The sequence below is a fragment of the Zonotrichia albicollis genome, chromosome Z (genome assembly GCF_047830755.1).
Source record: "Zonotrichia albicollis isolate bZonAlb1 chromosome Z, bZonAlb1.hap1, whole genome shotgun sequence".
Lineage (NCBI taxonomy): Eukaryota > Metazoa > Chordata > Aves > Passeriformes > Passerellidae > Zonotrichia > Zonotrichia albicollis.
The window spans coordinates 10,998,088-11,020,033 of NC_133860.1; the positions used below are offsets into that span (position 1 = coordinate 10,998,088).

The 21,946-nt window shown below is 43.2% G+C and overlaps 1 protein-coding gene across 2 annotated transcripts in view; it reads right to left on the minus strand.

The window, feature by feature from the left end:
• Nucleotides 1–16,025: 16,025 nt before the first annotated feature.
• PIK3C3 (phosphatidylinositol 3-kinase catalytic subunit type 3) overlaps nucleotides 16,026–21,946 on the minus strand; it is a 66,571-nt gene continuing 60,650 nt past the window's right edge. For both annotated transcript variants that reach the window (XM_026795094.2, XM_005489676.4), the window contains 2 exons: nucleotides 20,591–20,716; nucleotides 16,026–16,749 (listed from right to left, as the gene is read on the minus strand). In XM_026795094.2, coding sequence (XP_026650895.1) covers nucleotides 16,735–16,749; nucleotides 20,591–20,716 — 141 coding nt within the window. In that variant the 3' untranslated portion in view covers nucleotides 16,026–16,734. The remainder of the gene's footprint in view (nucleotides 16,750–20,590; nucleotides 20,717–21,946) is intronic.

The following is a 21,946-nucleotide window of genomic DNA, read 5'->3' on the forward strand; positions in this document are numbered from 1 at the left end:
AAGCAACGTACCACTGGCAAATCACAGGGCTGTTCTTCATTCCTTGCGGAAGTACCTGCCAGTGGTAGCGCTTGTCTGGGGACTCACGGTTGATGGAGGGACCGTGAACACAAAACGCGGGGCTAGGTGTTCCTCTTTGACAACATGCCTTATCATATCTGCTATAGTAGCCACCAGTGGTAGCGACCGCAATATGTCCTTTGTGGCAGTGTTACACTTGCTGGCGCAGGCACTCCGCTAGCACAGGGCCCTTTGCCTCTGACAGTAGAGCAGAGGAATTAATTGCTGCCTGGAGGCGGTCCACAAACTGCGTGAAACCCTCGCTTTCATTCTGCTTTATAGTGGACCACGGCGATGGTCTGCCAATGACCTTAGACGCAGAGCGAATAGCCTCTCTGGCAGCTCGGGTTGTTGCCACTACCTCGGGGGGCCTGAAGGCCCTCAGCCTGTGCCTGGGGGGTGATCATAGTTGGGTCTGTGCCCATTAAGTGCTGCAAGCTGGAGCCGTGCAGTGGATGGTCTGCCCCAGTCACCAAGGCCAGATGCCTTGCAGTTGTCCTCCCACTCTTGTTTGAACACAATCATTCCTGCCCCATCAAAAGTTAACCTACATGTCTGCTTGATATCAAACAGGAGCATGTTAACCCCCCCAAAAACACTGTCAACAAGAGTGGAGACCATCACCGAATTAATTCCTCTATCTGCAATTGCCTTCACAATTGCCTGGACATCTTTGGGGTTCACAGGTGTATAAGTTCTTTGATTTCCACCTGGCCCCTCCACCTCGAAGGGAAACGCTTGCTTGGCTGGAGGAGTCCACTCAGCACATGCTATTTTAATTCTCCTCCAGTCTATAAGTGGAGCTTGCCTCTTTCTTTGTTTTCCCCTGATCCAAGCAGGAGGATTGCGGTGGCTACCCTTACGCACCCTCAGTCCCTCTTCTTCTGAATCAGAATGATCAGAATATGAGTTGGGATCAGTGATAGACCACTTGCGAAACCACTCATCCTACCTCGAGTCCGACTCGGTCCCGGAACTTGACTGCCTGGAGACTTCCGGGTTCCAAGACCTTTTTGCCGGGCTCCGACCCTGCTCCTTTGGCTCAGCCCTAGGCTGCCCTCTTCCTGTAGGCTCGCCCCGCCTCCGGCTAGGGAAGGCCAGTGCCCTGTAATACGATCCTCTCCGAGTGGCACCAGTCTCCCCTCCATGCCCTTTTCTGCTGCTACATCCCCTCGTGCCTGCGCTACGTTGTAGCCCTTCTCCTTCTTGACTTAACAGCCCTGCACCACCTCTGAATTAACGGCTGGCGCTTGCACTTCTTCCAACAGCCCTTCCCAAAATGATTCCTTTTTCCCTGCAGGGGGGTGTTCCCGCGGCTGCAAGTCCTCTCCCTCAGCAGACTCACAATTGTCCGTGACCTGCTGGGGCCCTCCCACAAGCAATCCTGGTATGCCCCCCACTCTCCCCGCTCCTGCTAAAAAATCCACATAACCCAGCTCCATAATTCAAAGACGACCTTAGAAAGGAACTCCATCCTCTCTCTCACTGGTCCCTCGGCACGAGCCCTCCTGCTTCGCAAATCACAATGTGAGCCTTCCTGTCCCGTTGCCCTGACGTGAGACTTCCTCCTCCTTTGGTTCCCCGGGAGCGTCCTCCCCGCCGGAGACAGCCCGCTACTCCGGTTGCTGTTCCTCCGCCCAGGCAATCCCCGCCTTCCCGGGTTTCGGCACCACTTGTTGCCGCTGCTCAGAGCGTGGTGTCCCTGGTTGACGGCGACTGTGTGGCAGCACCCTGCCACAGGACCAAATCACACGCTGACATCGATGTGGTGGGAGGTGAAATGGCCTTTATTAACGGTTGAGCAGGGTAATTTATAACAGGGGGTAATGGCAGGGCAATGGTAAAGGGAGAGGGGTTAGGCGTAATATTGCAAGATGTCCTAGATAACGTGATATCTTAAGCCCGCATTTCCCCCCACTTTCATGACCTATCAAAAACATAGGAAACGGTAAGGTTAAAACTGCCTGGTGGGACAGTAACAAACTTGTAACTGGAACAAAACAAACAACTGTAGCAAACTTGTAACAAACTTATGACTGTAGATATTTAACAAACGAAAAGTTAAGCGATGTAATGCAAACAAAAACCTAACTATCTCTCACTGCTTTTCTAAAAAAAAAAAAAACAACACAAACTTATTTAAAATACAGGGTGATCAGGCAACTGTGGGGTTGACTGAACCATGACTTCGCGCATTCTTGCAGGACTTCCTCTGCTTATCTGTTGACAGCACCAAATTGTTCTCTCAGAATCTGCGATCTGTTTGACTTTAAAACCAGGGTGTTTTGGAGAGCCCATGTCCGGACTCATGTTCTCCCCAAAACACCCTTTGGACCCCTTGGTGCAGGAAAGATTCTGGGTTGACTGATATTCTGTCCAAGCAGAATCAGAACTTGGCCAGAGTTCCAACCCTACCTGACAGATACCACCTAGGACAAGTGCTGAGCTCTTTTTCTCTTCCCTCAGTTCTTCTTTGTGCCGGCCTCTCACTGCGTTTTTTCACGACCCCGATGTAGTCTGCTATCGGGCTGCCTGATGACCTGACACAGCCATCTGGGAGCGGGGTATGTGGGCCATGGGGATGTCTGAGGGTCCAGTCCTGCAAAACAAACTTTTCAGATTTCGTTAGTTGTTGCCCTGAAGGTCTGGTTTTATTGATTTGTGCGGGCACCATTTAATTTCGCTATCTTTCTTTATGGCTGCATACCCTCGCCCCACAAGTACCAACCTTCAACCTGCTTCCCACTCTCCTAATTCATTTTTGATTATTACTTGTGGGCCTTCTTCTAGCGCCCGGGTGGTCCAGTGCCTCTGGGCAGGACTTTTGAATTCGTCTCCCCTTGGGAACTGATTTAAAGCTAGTAAGGTGGTTGCTAGAATACTTGATCTCTCAGCGGGATGGAATTGGTGAAAACTTCCGCCTTTGCTAGCACCTCCAGTTTATTTTTTAGGATTTGGTTGGCCTGTTTGACGATGGCCTGTCCAGGGCTGTTATAGGGGATACCGTGGACTAACGTTATATCCCATCTTGATGCGAATGCTTGTATTGATTTCGAGGGGAAGCTTGGACCATTGTCTGTTTTAATTTGCCTCGGGATGCCTAGCCATGCCATGGCTGTTAACCAGTGATGGACCTTTGCCCTGGAATCAGCTCTTTGGTGCTGTGTGGCCACGATTATTCTGCTATAGGTGTCTACTGTTACTGCTAACCATGCCTGGGATCTCAGTAGCTGGCATAAAGTAAAATCTGTCTGCCATATATCGGCGGCCCTGACGCCCCTGGGGTTGATTCCAGTGGACCACAATGGCGGCCTCTGACAGTAGGTGCATGAGGTGATGATGTGCCTTGCATCTGTGATGGTGATCCCGCTTTTTCTCGTGAGCACTTTGGCCCCGACATGCAGGGATTCATGCAGCTGGCAGGCTTTTCTCAGGGTCCACAGCCCTCTCGCAGCAGCGGTTGCTTTGTTGTTACCCACCTGAAAGAATCCTTTGATCGGACTGTGGCTGTTGACATGGATGATGGACACGGTGCCCTTTCACGAGTAAAGCACTTCTTTCAGCATTGTCGCCACTGCGGACATTGCTATGCTGGGTCCGGCCATGGCTAGACAGAGTCAGGCCACAAATATGGAGTCTGTTACAATACTGAGGTGTTCCTCTGGGAACAGTCCGCATGCCAGTGCCACAGCGGCTGCCTCGAGTTGTTGGACTGACAGGGCAGGATCTGTTGTTTTAATGCAGTGCCACTGCTCTCCTGCCTGCCACACCACCGCTGTAGTGGAGGTTAATGAAGATGCATCAGTGAAAACTGTGGGTCCCTCGCGTGGCCAGTCGATTACCTTAGGTGGTAGGTCGATGTCGATGACCGGCAGCAACTGTGTCCATGGGGGTTTTGCCGCGTATCAAATCTCTTCCTCAAATCCAGTGAGGGCCATGGCCAAGCATTTTGATATCATTGGTGACTGCGTAGGAACCTGTTTGCAGAAGGATAGGTATATTCTGGTGGGTTCAGCGGCCAGGTGTCTCAGAGAGAGCTTCCTGCCTTTCGTGATGCGGCTACCAAGGCACTCAACTCCTGGGGAGAAGGCGCGCAATGGCTTTCCCAGCACCACCCATTGTATTGGCCGGGCTTTATCGGGGGGTCTCTGGGCTAGTGCTCCTACTCCCCCTCTTCTCGTGAGATGGACATACAGGTCGACCGGCATGTTCAAGTCCCACCTGACGAGCATGGTTGCTGACATCTGGCGCTCAATGAAGTGAAGTAAGCTCACTGCCTCTGGTGTTAGTACTTTATTTTCCCATGGGTTCTTCCCTTTTAAAAGGTAGTTTAGGGGATCCATGATCTCAGGAGGGATCAGAATGATGTTGCAAAGCTACTGTAAATGATCCCACCAGCTGCTGCATGTCGTGAAGTGTTCTGATGTCCAGATGAATTTTTGTTTGGGGAGGGGTGACATAGAAGTTTGAAATTCCCACTCCTAAGAAGGTCATGCATGGTCCTCTTTTTATCTTTGCGCTGGCGATTTCAAACCCATTTACTTTTAGGACCTCTGAGGCCACAGGTACTAGCTGGTCTACCTGGCTTGTTGATGGCGCAATGATCAAGATGTCATCCATGTACTGAATGGTAGTTGCGGTGGGATCGCTCTGCCAGACTGGTGCTAGTGCTCAGTCCACAGTGATTTGGCAGATGGCTGGGGAGTTAACCATTCCCTGTGGAAGCACCCGCCACTGGAAGCACAGGTTGGGTCGCTGGCTGTTTGGGAAGGTGACTGAGAAGGCGAACTGCTCTTTGTCCTCATCATGTAGGGGGATGGAGAAGAAGCAGTCTTTAATATCGAGCACTGCAGAGGGTTGTCCTTTTGGCACCATAGAATTCATTGGTAGCGAAGTTTGCACAGGGCCCATCGGCTGGATCTTTTTATTCACCTCTCGCAGGTCATGTAGGAGGCAAATGCCTTCTCCGGATCATTTGGGTATGACAAAAATTGGAGTATTCCATGGGCTTGTGGAGGGCTCGATGTGGTTTTTCTGTAGCTCCTGGGTAATCAGTTCAAGGAGGGCAGTCATTCGAGGTTTCGACAGTGAATCTTCAGTCAGCTCATCATTTTTAGGGTCTTTCGTTGGATTTTCTTGAAGGTCTCCTGATTTGCATAATTCCCAAGGATGTTACCTGGTGCCATTTTGGAGAGCAGCGGAGGCAGTACCAGACAGATGCAACGAGAATTCCAGTAAGGTAAGAGGATTAACAGTGGGGGCAACTTAAAGGTTTAACATTTAACAACTATTTAGTTAACACAATTAACCTACTACAATTTCAGATTAACATTAACAGCTCTAATTGTATTAACTTATGAACTTGTTCATAACAACACCCTCTCGTGCCCAGGAGGGCAGCTAGGGTTTTGAACCCTAATGCAGAGGAGGCGCTGGCTGATGATGGTGGAGGAGTTAGGAGCTGACTCTTCATAGGGGTTAAGTCCAAGGTTTATTGGGAGTACAAAGAGAGCTCCATGCCCCAGAGAAACCAGCTGCGAAGAGCCCAGACTGAGTTATTGCAACAGGTTATAAAGAGGGGTGGAAACAAGGGAGGGATTCACAGAACAACCAAAGGGAAGAACTGGGGGTGTGGAAACTGGGGAGATAGACATGGAAGGGCAACAAATTGGGGAATACTTTGAGGGAGGCCCTGACCTCCGACCAATAACTTGATGCCCCCACTGGAAGGCTCTAGAAAGAGGGGATGGGAGGTTGAGAGATTTACAGGGGTCCAGGGAGGAGATTGGGGAATGAATCAGCAGAATTAGAGGACTGACATGGGGGAGGAGGGAAGCAACTCGGGGCAAACCATATGGGGAGAACTGGGGTACATAGATCAAACCATTACAGAAATGGAGCAAAGGTAATAAAAACACAATACAACAGTGTGTGACTATAGAGTCAAACAAATTAAAGCCTGGATGCACACCTAATCCACACTCACAGTGAATTCCACTGCTCAGAGTCTGTGCACCCACGCTGTGACCTCCTTTGGATGTGGAAATGGCCCAATGCGCCTCTCTGCTGACAACTAGTAGGATCTGATTCTTAAAATTCTCAAAACGTCTCATAGCTGAGACATCCAGTTAGGAATGCCCTCTGTATGGTTCTGGCAAGGAACATGCCAGTACGGGCAGGAAAGCAGAACTGTCACATGTGCCATGGTGCCGGGTTTGTTCTGCCTGACCAGTTCCCGCCACCAACAGCACACGTGGGCTGCCCCAGAAAGCTGTCCAATCTGGGGTGCAGCTGCAGGGCACAGCAGCTTTATGGCACAGGTGGACTGCAGACAGGGAACACAATGTTTAAACCAATAGGGGACTGCAGGGGAAGAGAATAATGTAAACAAACCAGTGGGGTTTTGAAGGATACAAAATTGATAGGGAAGTTTCTAGAGAAAGGGGCAGGCTTGGGGAGGGATTGACATCCAATAGGAGGAGGAACAGGGAACAGAGGGGCAGATCTTTGAGGAGATGGACAGCTAGGGCAAAACCAATAATATAGGGGGGAAAGGAACAATACATCCATAATAAAATATGCTGTAACAGTACAAAATAGGAAAGATTATAAAACTGCTAGAAACGCATTACAATCAAAAAACACACTGCCATATCTCCCCTTTCTTCGTTTAAAAAAGAGAGAGATGTTTGAGGACGCAAGTAAGTTTTTAGGGTTAACAGCAATTATAGAATTAACAATATTGAAAAGATACAGAACAAACCCTTTTACCTGCAAAAGAAATCTTTTGAAAGTATTTTAGGTTACTAAAATTAAACAAACAACTGACACAAAATAATTTGGAATACATTACAGATTTAACTCAACATTTACATGGGAACTAAGATAGTGGTAAAGAAACAAGATTCGATGCACTAGTATAACTTTAACTGAAGTGGTCCTCACCGAACACCAATGCCCACACACATCCATATCAATACAATTGAAATTAAACAGTTAACACTCGACAAATCTATCCAAAAATAATACACAAAGGTATCAAAACAACTTACAATTAAAACCCAGTAGCTTTAAAGGGCCTAAGATAATTAAATAAACACATTATTGATATGAAACTCATTTAAACCTAAAATAATCTGGACAACAAGGAAGAAATTTGAAAAAGGTTTTGAGCAACTCAGATAACTTTACAGTCACTTTTAGTTCCTCTTGTATGGTGGCGATGGTGACTGCTGACCTTGCCAAAAGAGCTGACAGTAACTAAGGAGTCTGTTTCCCAAGATGTCTTCTTGCCAGCAGCTTTCACATGTTTGGTGATGATGAAAAATTATCTGAGTCCCTAGCAGGGAAGTAGACGAAGACAGGACAGGGGAGCACACAAAATTATAGTCTCTGACAAGAAGTCTCCACTTCCATCCCTCTCAGTAGAGACATAACCTAAGGTGGAATGGTTGCGACCCCTGGGGGTGGAGCCTTTGGGGGGAGAGATGGAACTGGAAGGAAGGGATTGGGAAATGCAGGGAGAGAAAGGTTCTGGGAAGGAGGAGCCCGAGGGAAGGGCCAAGCCATGTGGCTACCGCCATCTTGTGCTCCTTGGGACCATTTCAGGGAATGGGGGGACAAACTGCTTTGGAAGTTATTTTGGGAGTTATTAATTGGGAATGAGGGAGTGGGTCAAGGGATTAGGGAAGGATCCCTGACAGTGTGGCCATCACCATCAGGGCAAAGGTACTGAGGGGACTGGGGGAAGCCAGGGAGACGGTAGCAGCCCTGCGTCTGCTGTGGAGGGGCTGATCTCCCCAACCCACCCAGTGTAGGAGAAAAGGATTTAGGGTTGTGGGATCGGGAAAGAGGGGTCTGGGTGTAACTGGGGAAACCAATGTGACTATTTCTGCACCCTCCCTCATGCTTGGGTCAGCTAAATATGGATAACTTTAACCGAAGCTTTCTAATTTAACTTAAACCCTTCCTTAAATAAGTGAACTAAAATCCCAAATGTGCCCCTACCCAAACAGAAATCTACAGATGGGCAACACAAATCTACAAGTAAATAAGGGATTTCTTGAAGAAAATGGAGAAGCTGCCACTTGATAAATTTCTGTAACATCCCCTTACAAACTTTAACTTTTCCCTCCCCACCAAGGGTACCCACAACTGGGAAAAGAATCGCCCTCTGCTGTACTGACAGGTCAGCACTCAGCCTGCCAGAAACAGCAACAATCTACCCTCCCCTGCAGTAAAGTGAAAAACAAAGATAAAAAAGGGTCTCAAGAGCTGATGGCAGTAAGCCGCTTGTGCACAGTGCATCCCCTCCCCTGGGAGCACGGCTGCCTATGGGAGATTCCCCTAGCTGGGTCCATCCCAAAGCCCCCAGGGGAACTCACCTGACCATCAGCCTCAGGAACAAAAACCTGCAGGAAAGGTCCCCTACCCAGGAATCGATCCTCTAGGGTGCAAGAGGGTTGCCGCTTCCCCCCTTGGAGTACTACCAACCAAAAGGTGGAGTAATCTCCCAGGTGCACCGATGCACCAGGGCTTCATGGTTCCGACTTGGGTCATCCAGCGCCGGTTCCAGCGTCTTTGAGGGGTCTCAGACCAGAGACCCCTCATTGGTGCCTCAGCTGACACAGTCCACCGCAGTTCCTGAAGCCGGAGTCTTTGCCACCCCACGGACGGGCGCCAAATGCTGCAGTGCCGTTTTTTTCTGCCCAACCAGCTCCTGGCACCAACAGCACATGTGGGCTGCCCCCAGAAAGCTGTCCAATCTGGGGAGCAGCTGCAGGGTACGGCAGCTCTATGGCACAGGTGGACTGCAGACTGCGCTGAGGGTAGGGACAAGGATCAGGGAGAGGCCTTCTGTGTGGTTTCCAAAGAAATTTATTCCCGGAGGTACAGTGACAGAAAGGGCAAACTCAAGAGCACACATCAGCTTATAAGGGGGAGGAGGTCCCAGGAGAGGATACAACCTTTGACCAATTGAGAGAAATGGGGGGTGGAACACAAGGCGGGGAAGACAATGTTTAAACCAATAGGGGACTGCAGGGGAAGAGAATAACTTAAACAAACCAGTGGGGTTTTGAAGGATACAAAATTGATAGGGAAGTTTCTAGAGAAAGGGGCATGCTTGGGGAGGGATTGACATCCAATAGGAGGAGGAACAGGGAACAGAAGAGCAGATCTTTGAGGAGATGGACAGCTAGGGCAAAACAACAACACAGAGGGGAAAGGAACAATCCATTAATAATAATAACATATGCTATAACAGTACAAAATAGGAAAGATTATAAAACTGACTGCTAGAAATGCCTCACAATCAAAAAACACTGCCACAACATGTATTTCGGTTTCATACAAATACCTCCATCAAGTGCCCAGCATGATCCATAGAAATCTATTCAGCATTGTCAGAAGAACTTAGTAATTTCAGAATCAGCCCATACTAAAGCAGGCATATGGGCATGATCCAGTTTGGCTAAAATTAAGCACACAGTGCCATTTGAAATGGCCTGAGGTAGCCAAGACTGCCATGGCAGGGTGACAAAGACAACATGGAAAACACTAGTGTATCCATACTCCCCATAGAGCAATACCTGGAGTTGAGGAAGGATAGTGCTTAAATGCAGGACCTATCTTGAACAAATCTCCTTTAGAAATCCTAATCCATGATCCAAATAAAAAGCTAAGGATGGTGATCCTTACCTGCTAGTCCGGCAAGGCAATTGGGAAGAAGAGATTTTTGTGCAGCTATCCAAGGGTAGTGAAGAATTGAACAGGATCCTGTAGATACTGAAATATACAGGATCACAACATGCATGCAGCTGGTAGCTTTAATCTAGTATAATTAAAATAGGGGTAATTGCCCCAAATCTTTCTCAGTATGGTAGCAACTGCAACAGCCCCAGATTCCTCTTAATGCTCCTGCATTGCAGTATTTTGTGCAACTGAATTCAAGCATTCAGTGACTGCATCTTCAGACAGAGCCTAAATTGAAGACTGACACGGTAGTCACAAAACTCAGGAGAGCTGGTAACCTGACCCCCACAGCTGTGCCAGCCTTTGCCCCAGTACCCACCCCAGCGCTGAAAAATGGTAATGGATACAAGAGAACTCAGTATGAGCAACAAAACCAACAACCTTTATGACTGAGCAGAAGGCTCAGCACTAAAACTCTTGAGGAACATTAGTAGGTACATGACCAGGGACATAAACATGGACAACCAAATAATGAAATAGTGGAAAAACCTATGGTAAGCAAACCTTTTGTATACACACATAATAGAGATGTAAGACTGAGCTGTAGGCATCCTGATTTCTGCTGATTTCCAAGTTTTAAATGAGTTGTTCTTGCTCATTTATACGTCTGAAACTATAAACAAGAAAATAATCCTTGGGACTCATAATTCTCAGTTGTTCTTGTACAGCCCTATTTGCATTCCATGTGCTGATAAATGAGAAAAAAATCGTACAGCTATTAGCTATCCTTCTGGCTGTATCTCTTCACTGAATGAAATAATTTATCCGTTACAACATATTAAATCAGGATCAGGTGTACACTGAGCTGGACAACATGGATGCAGGAAACATGGACACTGATAAAAATGTGTGCCTGACACAATGTGTCTTGAGGTTATTGCTTGCTTAAGCTGAAAAACTGCTGTATTTCAGTCTGTGTATGTACGTAACTGTAGGATTAATTAATTAATGAAAGCACAGAAACATTAATTTTCCATATTTTTACTAGAGCTTTCCAAGACAGAAGGGTGGAGGGAACTGCCAGAACACTGTTTGACAGGAACAGGGGCTCTAGCAAATATATTTCTTCAGGACCTTTGAGCTTTAAGGTATGGAACAAACAAAAGCCAATGACCCAAGTCTGAACACAAAGTGCAATCAAAACACACAGCTATTTGGCAAGTTCTAATGGCACTTCTCAGGTCCACCTCAAATTAAAGCCCCAAGCTGTGGTACTGTTTGTGTGAGACAAGTTAGGAATTGGTTCTGCACCACTGAGTTTACAGAGCTGGGAGGGAAATGCAAGTTCAAGCAGCGAAAAATCTTCAAGGCCAATGAACGACATGCCATGATTGTGGCACAGAGTCTCTCAGTTCTCATTTCAAAAGTAGCATTTGTCAAATTAGAAGCAGAACGGGAGCTGAGACCTGTCATCTCCTCGTTTGGAGTAAGATGTCACAGAGCACCTTGTTACTTGGCATGCTGCAACTTGGAAAAGATAAATGCAATATGGCCCAATATCCTTGAAAATGTACCACTGCAGGTTTTAGTAAATTTTGTGGATTAACTATGCAAAACATCTCTAAACAATACAAACACATTTTTTAGTCCCATATTTGGGATTTCTACAAGCACAGGTCTTACAGGTCTCCACAGCCAGGTCTCTGCCATGTAGTTTGCTTTTCAGACAACCTCATTCACTGTCCCAAGGTTTGCAGCTGTGTTTTCCCTTGGAAAAAGAGAACCTGACCACAGACCTCACCTGAATAATTCCTTTAAAGAAAGAGCTTCTTGCCATGCCAGTGGATATCCTTATCCTTGAGGTTGGTGAATGACTTGACAACCATGACTGCACCACTGTCTCCCCTTCACTGCCCTGGGGTTAGCAATCTCAGCATCTGAGTCTGTCCCTGCAGGATCAGGGATGTTATCTACATAAGAATGGCTCCCAGCAGAGACAGACAAAGAGAGAAAAATTCCAAGTTTAAGCTGAAATGGAAGCTGCCCACTTCAGGGAATAGACACTGCCACTAGACCAGCTGTGCTTTCATCAGAAATCTCTCACTTGTATGTCAATTAATGAAAATACAGCATTAGAAAAATGTCAGGACAGCTGAATGCACTAAGTACAACTGACATCATCAGATAAGGGGAAAAAACCTCCAAAAACTAATCCAGTATTTACTGGAAAAGCAAAAGAGGTTTGTCCCTGCCCTGAGGACACAAGGAGAAGATGCTACACCATCAGGAAGATGCACAGCCATCTCTCTATACATGCGCCAGATATGGAACTTAGGTTACTCCCAAAGTTCAAAGAGAAGAAGTTTGCAGATGCTTTGTTAAAAGCAGATTCCACCAAATTACTTCCTATCTTCTCAGCTAGAAAACTGTTTATACATGTCTGTACAAGAAACTAAACTTAAAAAAATAAACAAAAGTAAAACCCAAAACTTTTTTTTTTTTTAAATAACGAGTTTTTCAGTCTGTAATCAGTGAGAGATGTTAAATTAGATATGAGAGAGAAAACCCTTTGGTTACAATTACCTTTATATTCTGATGCCCAGTGAAAGAGGACACACCAAAAAAAGGCAAATTATCTTCCCACTTAATAGATCAAGTAGAGACAAAGCAATTTGTCACTTTGGGATGTGTATCTTTATGATTTACCTGTTACATAATCCAATCAATATCTAAACACAGAGCAAGAGAAAGAAAGTAGAATTATCTGAATGTAACTGTGAGGAAAACAAGCTGGACCAAAGTGAATTGCCTGACCATGGAAGAAAGGATTCTAGAGCTACCCACAGTGGTTCAGCCACACCTTCACATCACTTTTTCTACACTGCAGGTTATGAACACTGAGCTTTTTAAATTGCCACCTTCTGAGCCCTCACCACTGAAGAGGACACTCTTCTGTCAAGGGAAGGAATTCCAAATGGTTAAGTTTTGCACAGCTTCTAATTGCAGAGGTGTTTTATCTGGAATTTAGTTTCCTCCCCAGGGTATAGCTTAATTCCCTTTGGAAAGGACTGTCTCACACACAGCTGAAGTGATTAATGCCTGTGTGTAGATGAGCTATGGATTCTTCCCCAAGCAGTGTTCTCGCTGTTTCAGGCAGGTGAACCACTTCACTGTTAATACTCAGGAAGAAACAGGGGTTGGGCATTTTATCCTCCAAAATGAAATTTCTTTCACCCTTGAAGGGTCCAATCTAAATGACAGAAGGGCAGGAGGGCACCAATATCACACTTTGAGTAGCCTCACTATTACAAAGAATCATCACATCAGCTGAAGAGGTTACAAAAATCTATTTTAACACAATCTACCTGCAATCTGTTTTCGATGACTCCCTTAAGACTCCTAAAATGTAGGCGCTTCAGATACTTCATAATAACCACAGTATTTCACCATCTGCTGATGATACCAGGTCTTGTGAGTTAAACCTCTCCTGACTACAAACGGCAGGCCATTTAGACTCCCTCTCTTTCTGCTATCCCCACTCTGCAAGGGGGTGTTTTAATTCTCATTCGCTGTTCTTTCTTCCCTCTTCCAAAGTCATTATTCCTATAAAGCCTTGCAAAAGCTATTATTTTAAATTGCACAAGAACAACAATACCAGGTAACTGTCTGTAAGAACAGGGATGCTTCTTGCCAAAAGTAGAGGTCTTTTGTATTAAAAGCACAGAGCACATTCACATCTTTCTCATTCCTCCACCCTGCCTTCCCCAAAAATCCTACTTTGGAAATTATTGCTTCTTTACCCTCAAAAGAAAAGCCAACTGTGGCACTTTCTGCTCCTGATGCACTGGCAGATAAAAACAACTAAGGACAGTCTACAGTAGGGAAGGAAAAATGAAATTATTTTATTTGCTTCTCCCACCCTCAATCCCAAAGAATCCCGATAGATTCTGTGAGAAAAAAGATCAGTATGAGATCAAGATGAATGCTGAAAGGCAAATAAAGCATCCACAAGTGTAATTTTATTGCACCTTTTATCTCAAGTTATATAAAAAACAACTGCTGGTCAATAAGTCCATGGCTAAATTAATGACTGTTTTATTTCTTTTGGCCTGTAATGCTTCCTGGAGGGACTTAAGAAGGTGACTTTTGACAAGTTACTCTGTGGCACACCTGGTACAGCCTGGTTTCCATGCTCCAGTGCACAGGATGGAGCTCACTGCCTCACTCCATGCAGAGCTGTGTGCTGTGTGTGTGTCTACCCCATTTGTGCACTCACACAAATGTAAGTGCAAGGTAAAACTCCTGTCTGACATTCACATTGGTACCTTCACCTGACTGGGCTTCTACCTTTGTGAAATATACAAAGGATTTCACCTTTAAGAATTGTACTCCTCAAGACAGAATTTTATGTAGTTATTCAAGGGATTCAGAATTTATTAGAGATAACAGGCACATCATACACTTATGGTGTTATACAGTGATATTAAGCCATGAAAGATAACCGGTTATACTCCAGTAAGTCAAAGATTTTAGTAACATACCAAAAAAAATCTTTCATTTAAAACAAAGTAATTTATTTCCCCTCAGCAAACCAGCTTGTTTGGTTTTCTTCAACTGTCTGTTTTATTTTAAATAAATTATTCCACATGAGGTGCTAAGAGCCATCAGATTTTACAAAACAGAGTCAGAACTTTATATAAGACTATTAAAAAAACAAACCTATTGATGTTTTTCAATTTTCAACAATACTTGGTATTTAGAAGACGAGGCTTAAAGTATAAATGTACTTGCATCTAGTATGTTGTAGCAGCCTCAGTGCTGTCCTGTTCTTCGTTCTATAAGGGTTCCTAAGAGCTAGGGACAGAAGAGGCATATCAGCCTAAAAAATGCCACTAGCTGGATGAGAGACATATCCAGTTGGTTTGTCAGTGCTCAGTGTTTCACAAAATTCTTTGGAAAATACACTGAAAATATATGCATAGTCACTCCACATGCATAAACACAGATGAACACACTGGTTCGACTATTTCCCACTGATTCAGGCAAGCTTTTCTGCTTCTGTGCCTGATATTCTCCATTTAAAAAGTGGACAGTGAAGTCCGGCTCTTCCTAAGCCATTCCTACTGTAATCACATTCCACTTGGGTTCACATGCTAATATTTATAACTTAAGAGTACAGTTTTAATAGGCTGTTGCATAGTCCAGCATAAGAACAGGCTTATTCTAAAACACAAGACATAGTGAACAACCATGCATTTATAAATTTAACAGTTTATAAACATCTCTGCAAAGTAAAAATGTGTTCTAGGATGGAGTTGATCTTGTCTTTTGGGTTTTAATAAGGAGACAGCCTTGGCCTGTCTGGTCAACTGGTACACACTGGGTCATGCCCATATCCTTCATAATTAGACTTGAGCAGGAAGAACAAGAAGTTTTCTTCAAAAGAAATAGATGAAAAATCCTACAATATGTACAGTTGAAATGGCTGGGGTCAGAGACAAGAATTCAAGTCAAATGAAGTGTGGCTGCTTCATAAAGATCAGAAGTTATCTGAGCACACAGGATGCACATTAGAAATTAAAAGAATGAAAAAGACCTTTCGTTTTTGCAGAATCCTCTCTGAACATCTGAGAAGTCCAGGCTCTCAGAATTATACCTGGAAGGTGCCACAAAGCACATGAGAAACAGAGGCAGATGAGGAATATGTAAGTCTGACAGAAAAAAACCCAAACCACAAGAAAATGATCACTACTACTTCTCCAAAGAAGAGTGATTTAAGTTAAGAGGGGCTAAAGAGATGGTGGATCCTCTGTGGCAGTGTGTGTTTCTAGACAACATGAGCACCAAGCAACTAGGGCAATGCAGTTATTAAGTCATACATACAGGATAAAAAAGAGACAACAGTGCAAAGCAAAACTGATTCACAAATACCAGTCAGATTCACATTCAAATAGGTCCCTCTTATCTTTATAATTGGGAAGGATTTCTTCGTGACTTAAAATGTTATTTAAAAAAACACATGACTATTAGAGCACCCTTTGAAGAGAGCCACACATTTATGAAGACCTAATTACATTATTGATCATACAAACCAGATTCATTATGAACTCAACATGTGGCACAAAAGTAATTTCATGAGTGGTGTTATTCCAGCATCAAGTAAACTGAGAAGTGAAAATCCTTGCAAAAAGACAGTAGTTACAAAAATAATCCTCTAGTGTGCCATGTCTCAGCAAGTGAGATTAAAAAGACAAAACAGAACACCTCAAGACTGAAACAACAAAGGTTTTTTTATTAGAGTGAAGAATATATAATCACTGTACAGAAAACCTTTAGAGTTCAAGCGTGAAATACTGAACTGTGCATTCCCATTGCTGAGCCTGTTAGTAATCATTTAATTGGCTGCCCACAGCTGGGGTAACTTATCAGTACTTAAAAACACTTTGTAAGCAGGCAAAAAATGACTGTCCATTCTAAATGATAACATTGCCTAAGGCAGGAAATAAAGTATCATAGAATTACATTTAAAACTTATTCAGGGAACAGAGTGGGTGGGGAGGGACAGGAGAGGATTAACATAGTTTTGTGAGGGGTTTTTCTGCACCAAGAAACTGTAGCCTCCCTGCTTTAGCTTTGTATCTACTTCTGTTTTTAAATAAGAAAATATATTAACACGTACAAGAATTCACCATTTAATCCAACCTCTTCCAGTTATCTTTGGCTTGAGAGGAAGTTGCTTACTTCAATCTTTGAGGCTCCCAAGGATGGTACAAACAATGATATTCCTTTAAAAAAATGGTTGGTTTTAAACCTTTAATGAACAGAGATTCAAAAAGCTTCTCTACCTTCTGAGTTCTCAGTTCTTCACACTATTAAATCTGCAGCTTTTGCCTTCCAAAACTTTTGGTTAAGTCCACAAGGGCTTGAGAAAAGTCTCTGTTTTGTGATTTTGCTTGTTTCCACCATGAGCAGGCAAAAAGCTTATTTTCTCCAGTACTGAAGGAAAAGAAAAAAACACAACAGCACAGAGATTACTCAATCTGCTTTACTCTCAAAGAACAAATGCTATGCACAAATTGAACTCTCTGTTTAAAAACATGGTGAAATGTGTAAGGGTAGATGACTTTCACAACCTTTTAAGGGAAAAAGCAGAAGCTAACTCTATATACCCCTTTGACAAATTATTTTATCCAATATATACAGTCCTGCTGGTAGACATTCCCTATCTTATTTTGACATCCAGTAGGAAGAAAAACAGAAGCCCTGTGCTGAGGTGCTGCATTCTCTGATGCAGAAGCACTGGGGTTACTGCCAGGAGATACTCTAAATCCATGGAACTTGTACAGCTGAAACTGAGTTTGCTCCTAAGCAGGTATCAGCCAAGCATTAATAAACCCCAAAAACTGTACAGTTATAGTTTAGGTGAGACACCCTGTATCCCACAAGCTTTCACTTTTCTAATCACTGCTTACCATTTCAGCCCTGAATACAACTGACTTGATTTGTAAATTTACAAGGGAAATAAAATGTGAAACTAGACACTTCAACTGTAGATTGTTTCCTTCTCTACAGAAATAAATAATGCTGCTAAAATGAAAATGACTCTCCAGGGAGAAATGGCTATCCAGTCTTCATTAGTGTCAACTAAAATTAGCATGCGCCTTTTCCTCCTCTTGAGAACTATTGTACAACACCATTAGCTTATTCTAAATGCTGAATTTATTTACTTTTGAGACAACTTTTTTTTATAACCATTAAGGAGACAGGCAATGCAGGAAAAGGTCTGATAAAATAACAGATTAGAGACACATTAGAAATTAAACTTAAGGCTTCATAACACAGCTGTAAACTAAACACAATTTAGAATATTGTTATAAAAGAAGAATACTGAGCTGATTCCAAAACATCCAGACTGCTTTATCCAAGAGCTTTACTTAATGCAGAGTGACATACAGAACACTGAAAACACCATGGTTACTATAATAAACAGCCTTGTTAAAAAGCTCTTAAGTGCTGCAGTAGATTGCGCAGATTCCTCACAGGCCTATTCTGAAGGCAGTAAAAGAATAAATATCTATTGATAAACAAAAAATGTGTTGAACAGCATTTGAAATTAAATACTGTGTGGCATTAGGCCAAATCTGCTGTTTACACTTGTGACTTGTGTCATAACACCTGCGTGGCGTTGGGTTTTTTTCCAGAAAACTTATAATACTATGAAGAACAAGGCCACGGGCAATTCCATGCAGAATTACAGATGAAGGAAGGGAAAGCTTCAATTGGCCATTGAGTAAGATGATCCCTTTACAGCAAATTCACAACCCATTAACTGTTCATTTGTTTAACGATTTGCAGACTCCATGAAGACTACAGCAGCAAATTCTTAAGACTGCCTCGAACAAAAAGATAATGATTTTGACTGATGAAGTAATAAATATTGCTAAGAAGCCTCCCATTTCACCCATAATATAGAGAATTGACATTAATTACACTTACTTTTCATTGGATTCTTTTTAAGTATTAAAAAAAATACATTAATAAACCACAGATTCTTAAGACTTGTCAACTGCTGATTAATCTTTGTCTATTGTTTTTGCATCTTCCTCACACTTGCAATCCAGTATCTTTGCAGGAGAAAGCCTGCAAGCCTAAGTTTTTTAGAGTGCGAATAAAGGCAGTAACTAGAACTCCAAAACTAGCATCACATGGAGTCATGAGATGCCTGTAGCACTTGCAAATCAAGACACTTGTTTTTCATTCTAGGCACCAGATGCCCGAAGCAGAAAGGAAAGCTAAAAGCATACAGGTTGCACACTCTGCAGCAGTGCACAAAGATTGCACAGAGCCTGAGGAAAATACCTCTGTGATGAAATTCAGCATGGGCCAGCTGAAGGGGTAAAAACCACAAAATGAGATAACTGTATCAGGCCTACATTAGTGGCTGTCACATCTGCTAATTTGGTGTCCAAAGTGTAATACACCAGTGGGCTTGCACATTAACCCCCAAAAATATGAATGGAAGATGCAATCAGTGCCTGCTGGAATGTGTATCAGCATTTTGCTTAGAACATCATTCCTGGGAGGCAGAATCACAGAATGGTTTGGTTGGAAGGGATCTTAAAGACCAACTAATCCTAGACCCTATTCCATAGGCAGGGAGACCCTCCACTAGACCAGGCTGCTCAGAGCCCCATCCCACAGAAACCTGGAATAACATTCTTGGGTACTTTTAAATATTCTGAACAAATCTGTTCTGTTATTTTAAAATCAGGGACGAAAGATCAAGCAAAACAAGCCTGAATGGAAAAGGAAAAGGTCACCTGAATCCAACCTGTAATACACTTTCACAAATGCAGTAACAATTATCTGGGAGAGTGTGGCAGTCACCTCAGGCCAATGAAGTAAAAAGGCACGTCTTAAAAAAAAAAGTGACTGTCAGTATGTAATGAAAAGAGAAGTCTACACACATACTGGACAAACTTAAACATTCAACCTTGAATATTTCTAATAGCTTTTACTTTTTTTATTTGAACCCTAAGGCAGATGCCAGGCATTTTTCACTTTGTCTTATGAAATTCCCATTCTCCATCCAAAGTTCAAAGTAATCCATAGTGAATGACAACAAATTTTGCATCATTTCCATATAATTACACTTCCTTCTTTTACATCTCATAAAACATCACCTTAATTAAATATACACATAAATGGAAATTACATTATTTCTTCTCATCCTGCTCTACAGTGCAATTCTTCAAAATAAAAACTAAGTTTGAAGAAAAGAACAGATGCTTTTTAGCAAAATAGACAGCCATAAGAATAGTTCTCCACAGTTCATACCAGAACTTGACTGGCCTTTTGAAGAAAAAATCAGTTAAAAATCAGGATAATGACTGGCTTTTCAGAGCAGTTCAATTTTTTCTCCTAATTCTATTTCTTGTCATGGTCTAATACTTAAGGAAAATAGTGTAATGTCTCAAATCCACGATAAACACAAACTAAATGTCAGACGGTTTTAAGGAAAAAAAAAAGAATTGGAAATTCAAAGCAGAAATGCTTTTGTAAACACAGTTTTATTTAACACGGGAATCAAGTATTTTATTGTCTTAGTGTGTATTGTAGTAATACAGCACAGAATAAAAGATGTTGGGGTAAACACATCATTCTTCATAGAGGGTATATTGTAAAAACAAAAATAACAGAGCCAATAATCTATTGTCACCCAGATCATCACCAAGAAGGGTCCTGTAAGGTCTTCCTGGACCCTTTCTGTTCCAGTCTGAACAATCCCAGCTCTCTCAGACTGTCTCCCTAAAAGAGGTGCTCCAGCCCTCTGATAACATTTGAAGTGCTGTGGACCTTCTCCAGCAGGTCCCTGTGGTTCCTGTGCTGGGAGCCCAGGGCTGGATGCAGTGCTCCAGGTGGGTCTCAGCAGAGCAGAGCACAGCAGAGGGGCAGAATCCCCTCCCTGCCCTGCTGCCCACGGGGCTCTGGGTGCAGCCCAGGACACGTTTGGCTCTCTGGGCTGGGAGTGCCATGGCTGGGCCATGTGCAGCCTCTCACCCACAGCACCCCAAGCCCTTCTGGGCACGGCTGCTCTGGGGCTGCTCCTGCCCAGCCTGGATGGGCATCAGAAGTTGGTCCCAGACACCAGACCTTGCATGATTGCTATGGTGCTTCAAAATGTTTTATAGGACCTCTACAAGCTTGTTCTCCAGTCCCTACAACTAGAAGTTTCATCTTGTAGTAAAATGAACTAAAACATCTCATAGTGATGAATCTACCACTCACAACTTCTCAGCTACCACAGAGCCCAGCAGCAGAGAAGAAAACACCTCACCTGTGCAAACTTGTGTATCTGCTCCACGACAGCTGCAAAGAGGGCATGGACACTCTCATCAATTAGACTCTGCATGTAATGGACAGCTTCTTCATCAGACAGGTCCAGACGAAACTTGTCCTGCACCTGGAATGGGAGCAGAAATGGCTAAAATTAGTTCAGTGGTTAAAAACATGCATTATTCTATCAATGTATACAGAAGCAGACACAGTCATTTTGGCAGTTTAGTGAAGAATCTCTCTCTTACTTCTAAGCTACAGATTCTTGGAAATGTACAATGTTATTTAAAACAGCTATTTAAAGTCCTCTAATAAAAAATAGTATTTAAATAAGCTAGAAACAATCCCCTAATTCAAACCAGTAATTTCAAAGCTCAAGGTCAAAAAGTCAAGAGAAGCACTTAGAAATACAAGTTTAAGCAGGACTGAAATCCTATGAGAAAAAGAGGTAATATTCAATATTCTGTAGAGAATGAAATGCGGCTTGACAAAAAGCACAGAACTTCACCTATTAAATACAAATTTGGAAGAGTCTGGATGATCCCAATAATTTTAGAAAGGATGTAATACTTGTTACTCTAAACCTACTTTCAGGTTAACATTTGTCTTAAAAAAACTCTAAGTAGAGTTAAGTAAAAAATGAGCAGTTAAGAATACAGAATGGGAAGAAAGTCAGCAAATCAACTGTGCTAAAACTGACCTTTGTATGTAAGTGAGAATTTCTTTAACTGTATCCACAGGCCAAGAACACTTGCTTGGAGACACTGCTACCCCTTACATGTTTTTTTCTTTTGACAATAACATTGTACCAGTAACACATTCTGTTTAGTACTTACGACTTGCACATGAGTTAAAATCTGAATGCTCTGAATGCACAATAATTAAGAATACAGGAATACCTGTATTTTCCAATTTCTGTCTTGGCAATGCCAAGAACATCTGTGAAGAGGCAGTAAATGCCTTTCAGTGACTTCCAACTAATTCAAAGAAAATAGTTCAGAACTGATCCAAATTCCCCTAACATGCTGGAGGCCCAGCCCTAACTCCACTGAACCTGGTTTTATCTTCTTCCTCCTTGAAGTCTCTTCTGATGAGCCTAGATCCTACCACTGCCTAAGCAACACTATGGCCATCATTTAAAGTACTAGTTACCTTGCAAAGTAGTGCTGGTAACAGAATTTAAATTGGCCAGCAAATTCACATTAGTTGTGGAAGATTTATTGCTGCCATGTAGTCATATGCTTTATTCTCATAAAGATAAATCTCAAGCAATTCAAGCACTTGTGGAGCTTGAGTATTTCAGCCTCCTGCATAATGAACTAGGTAAAATGGTATCAAACAATCTCTTTTACCCTAT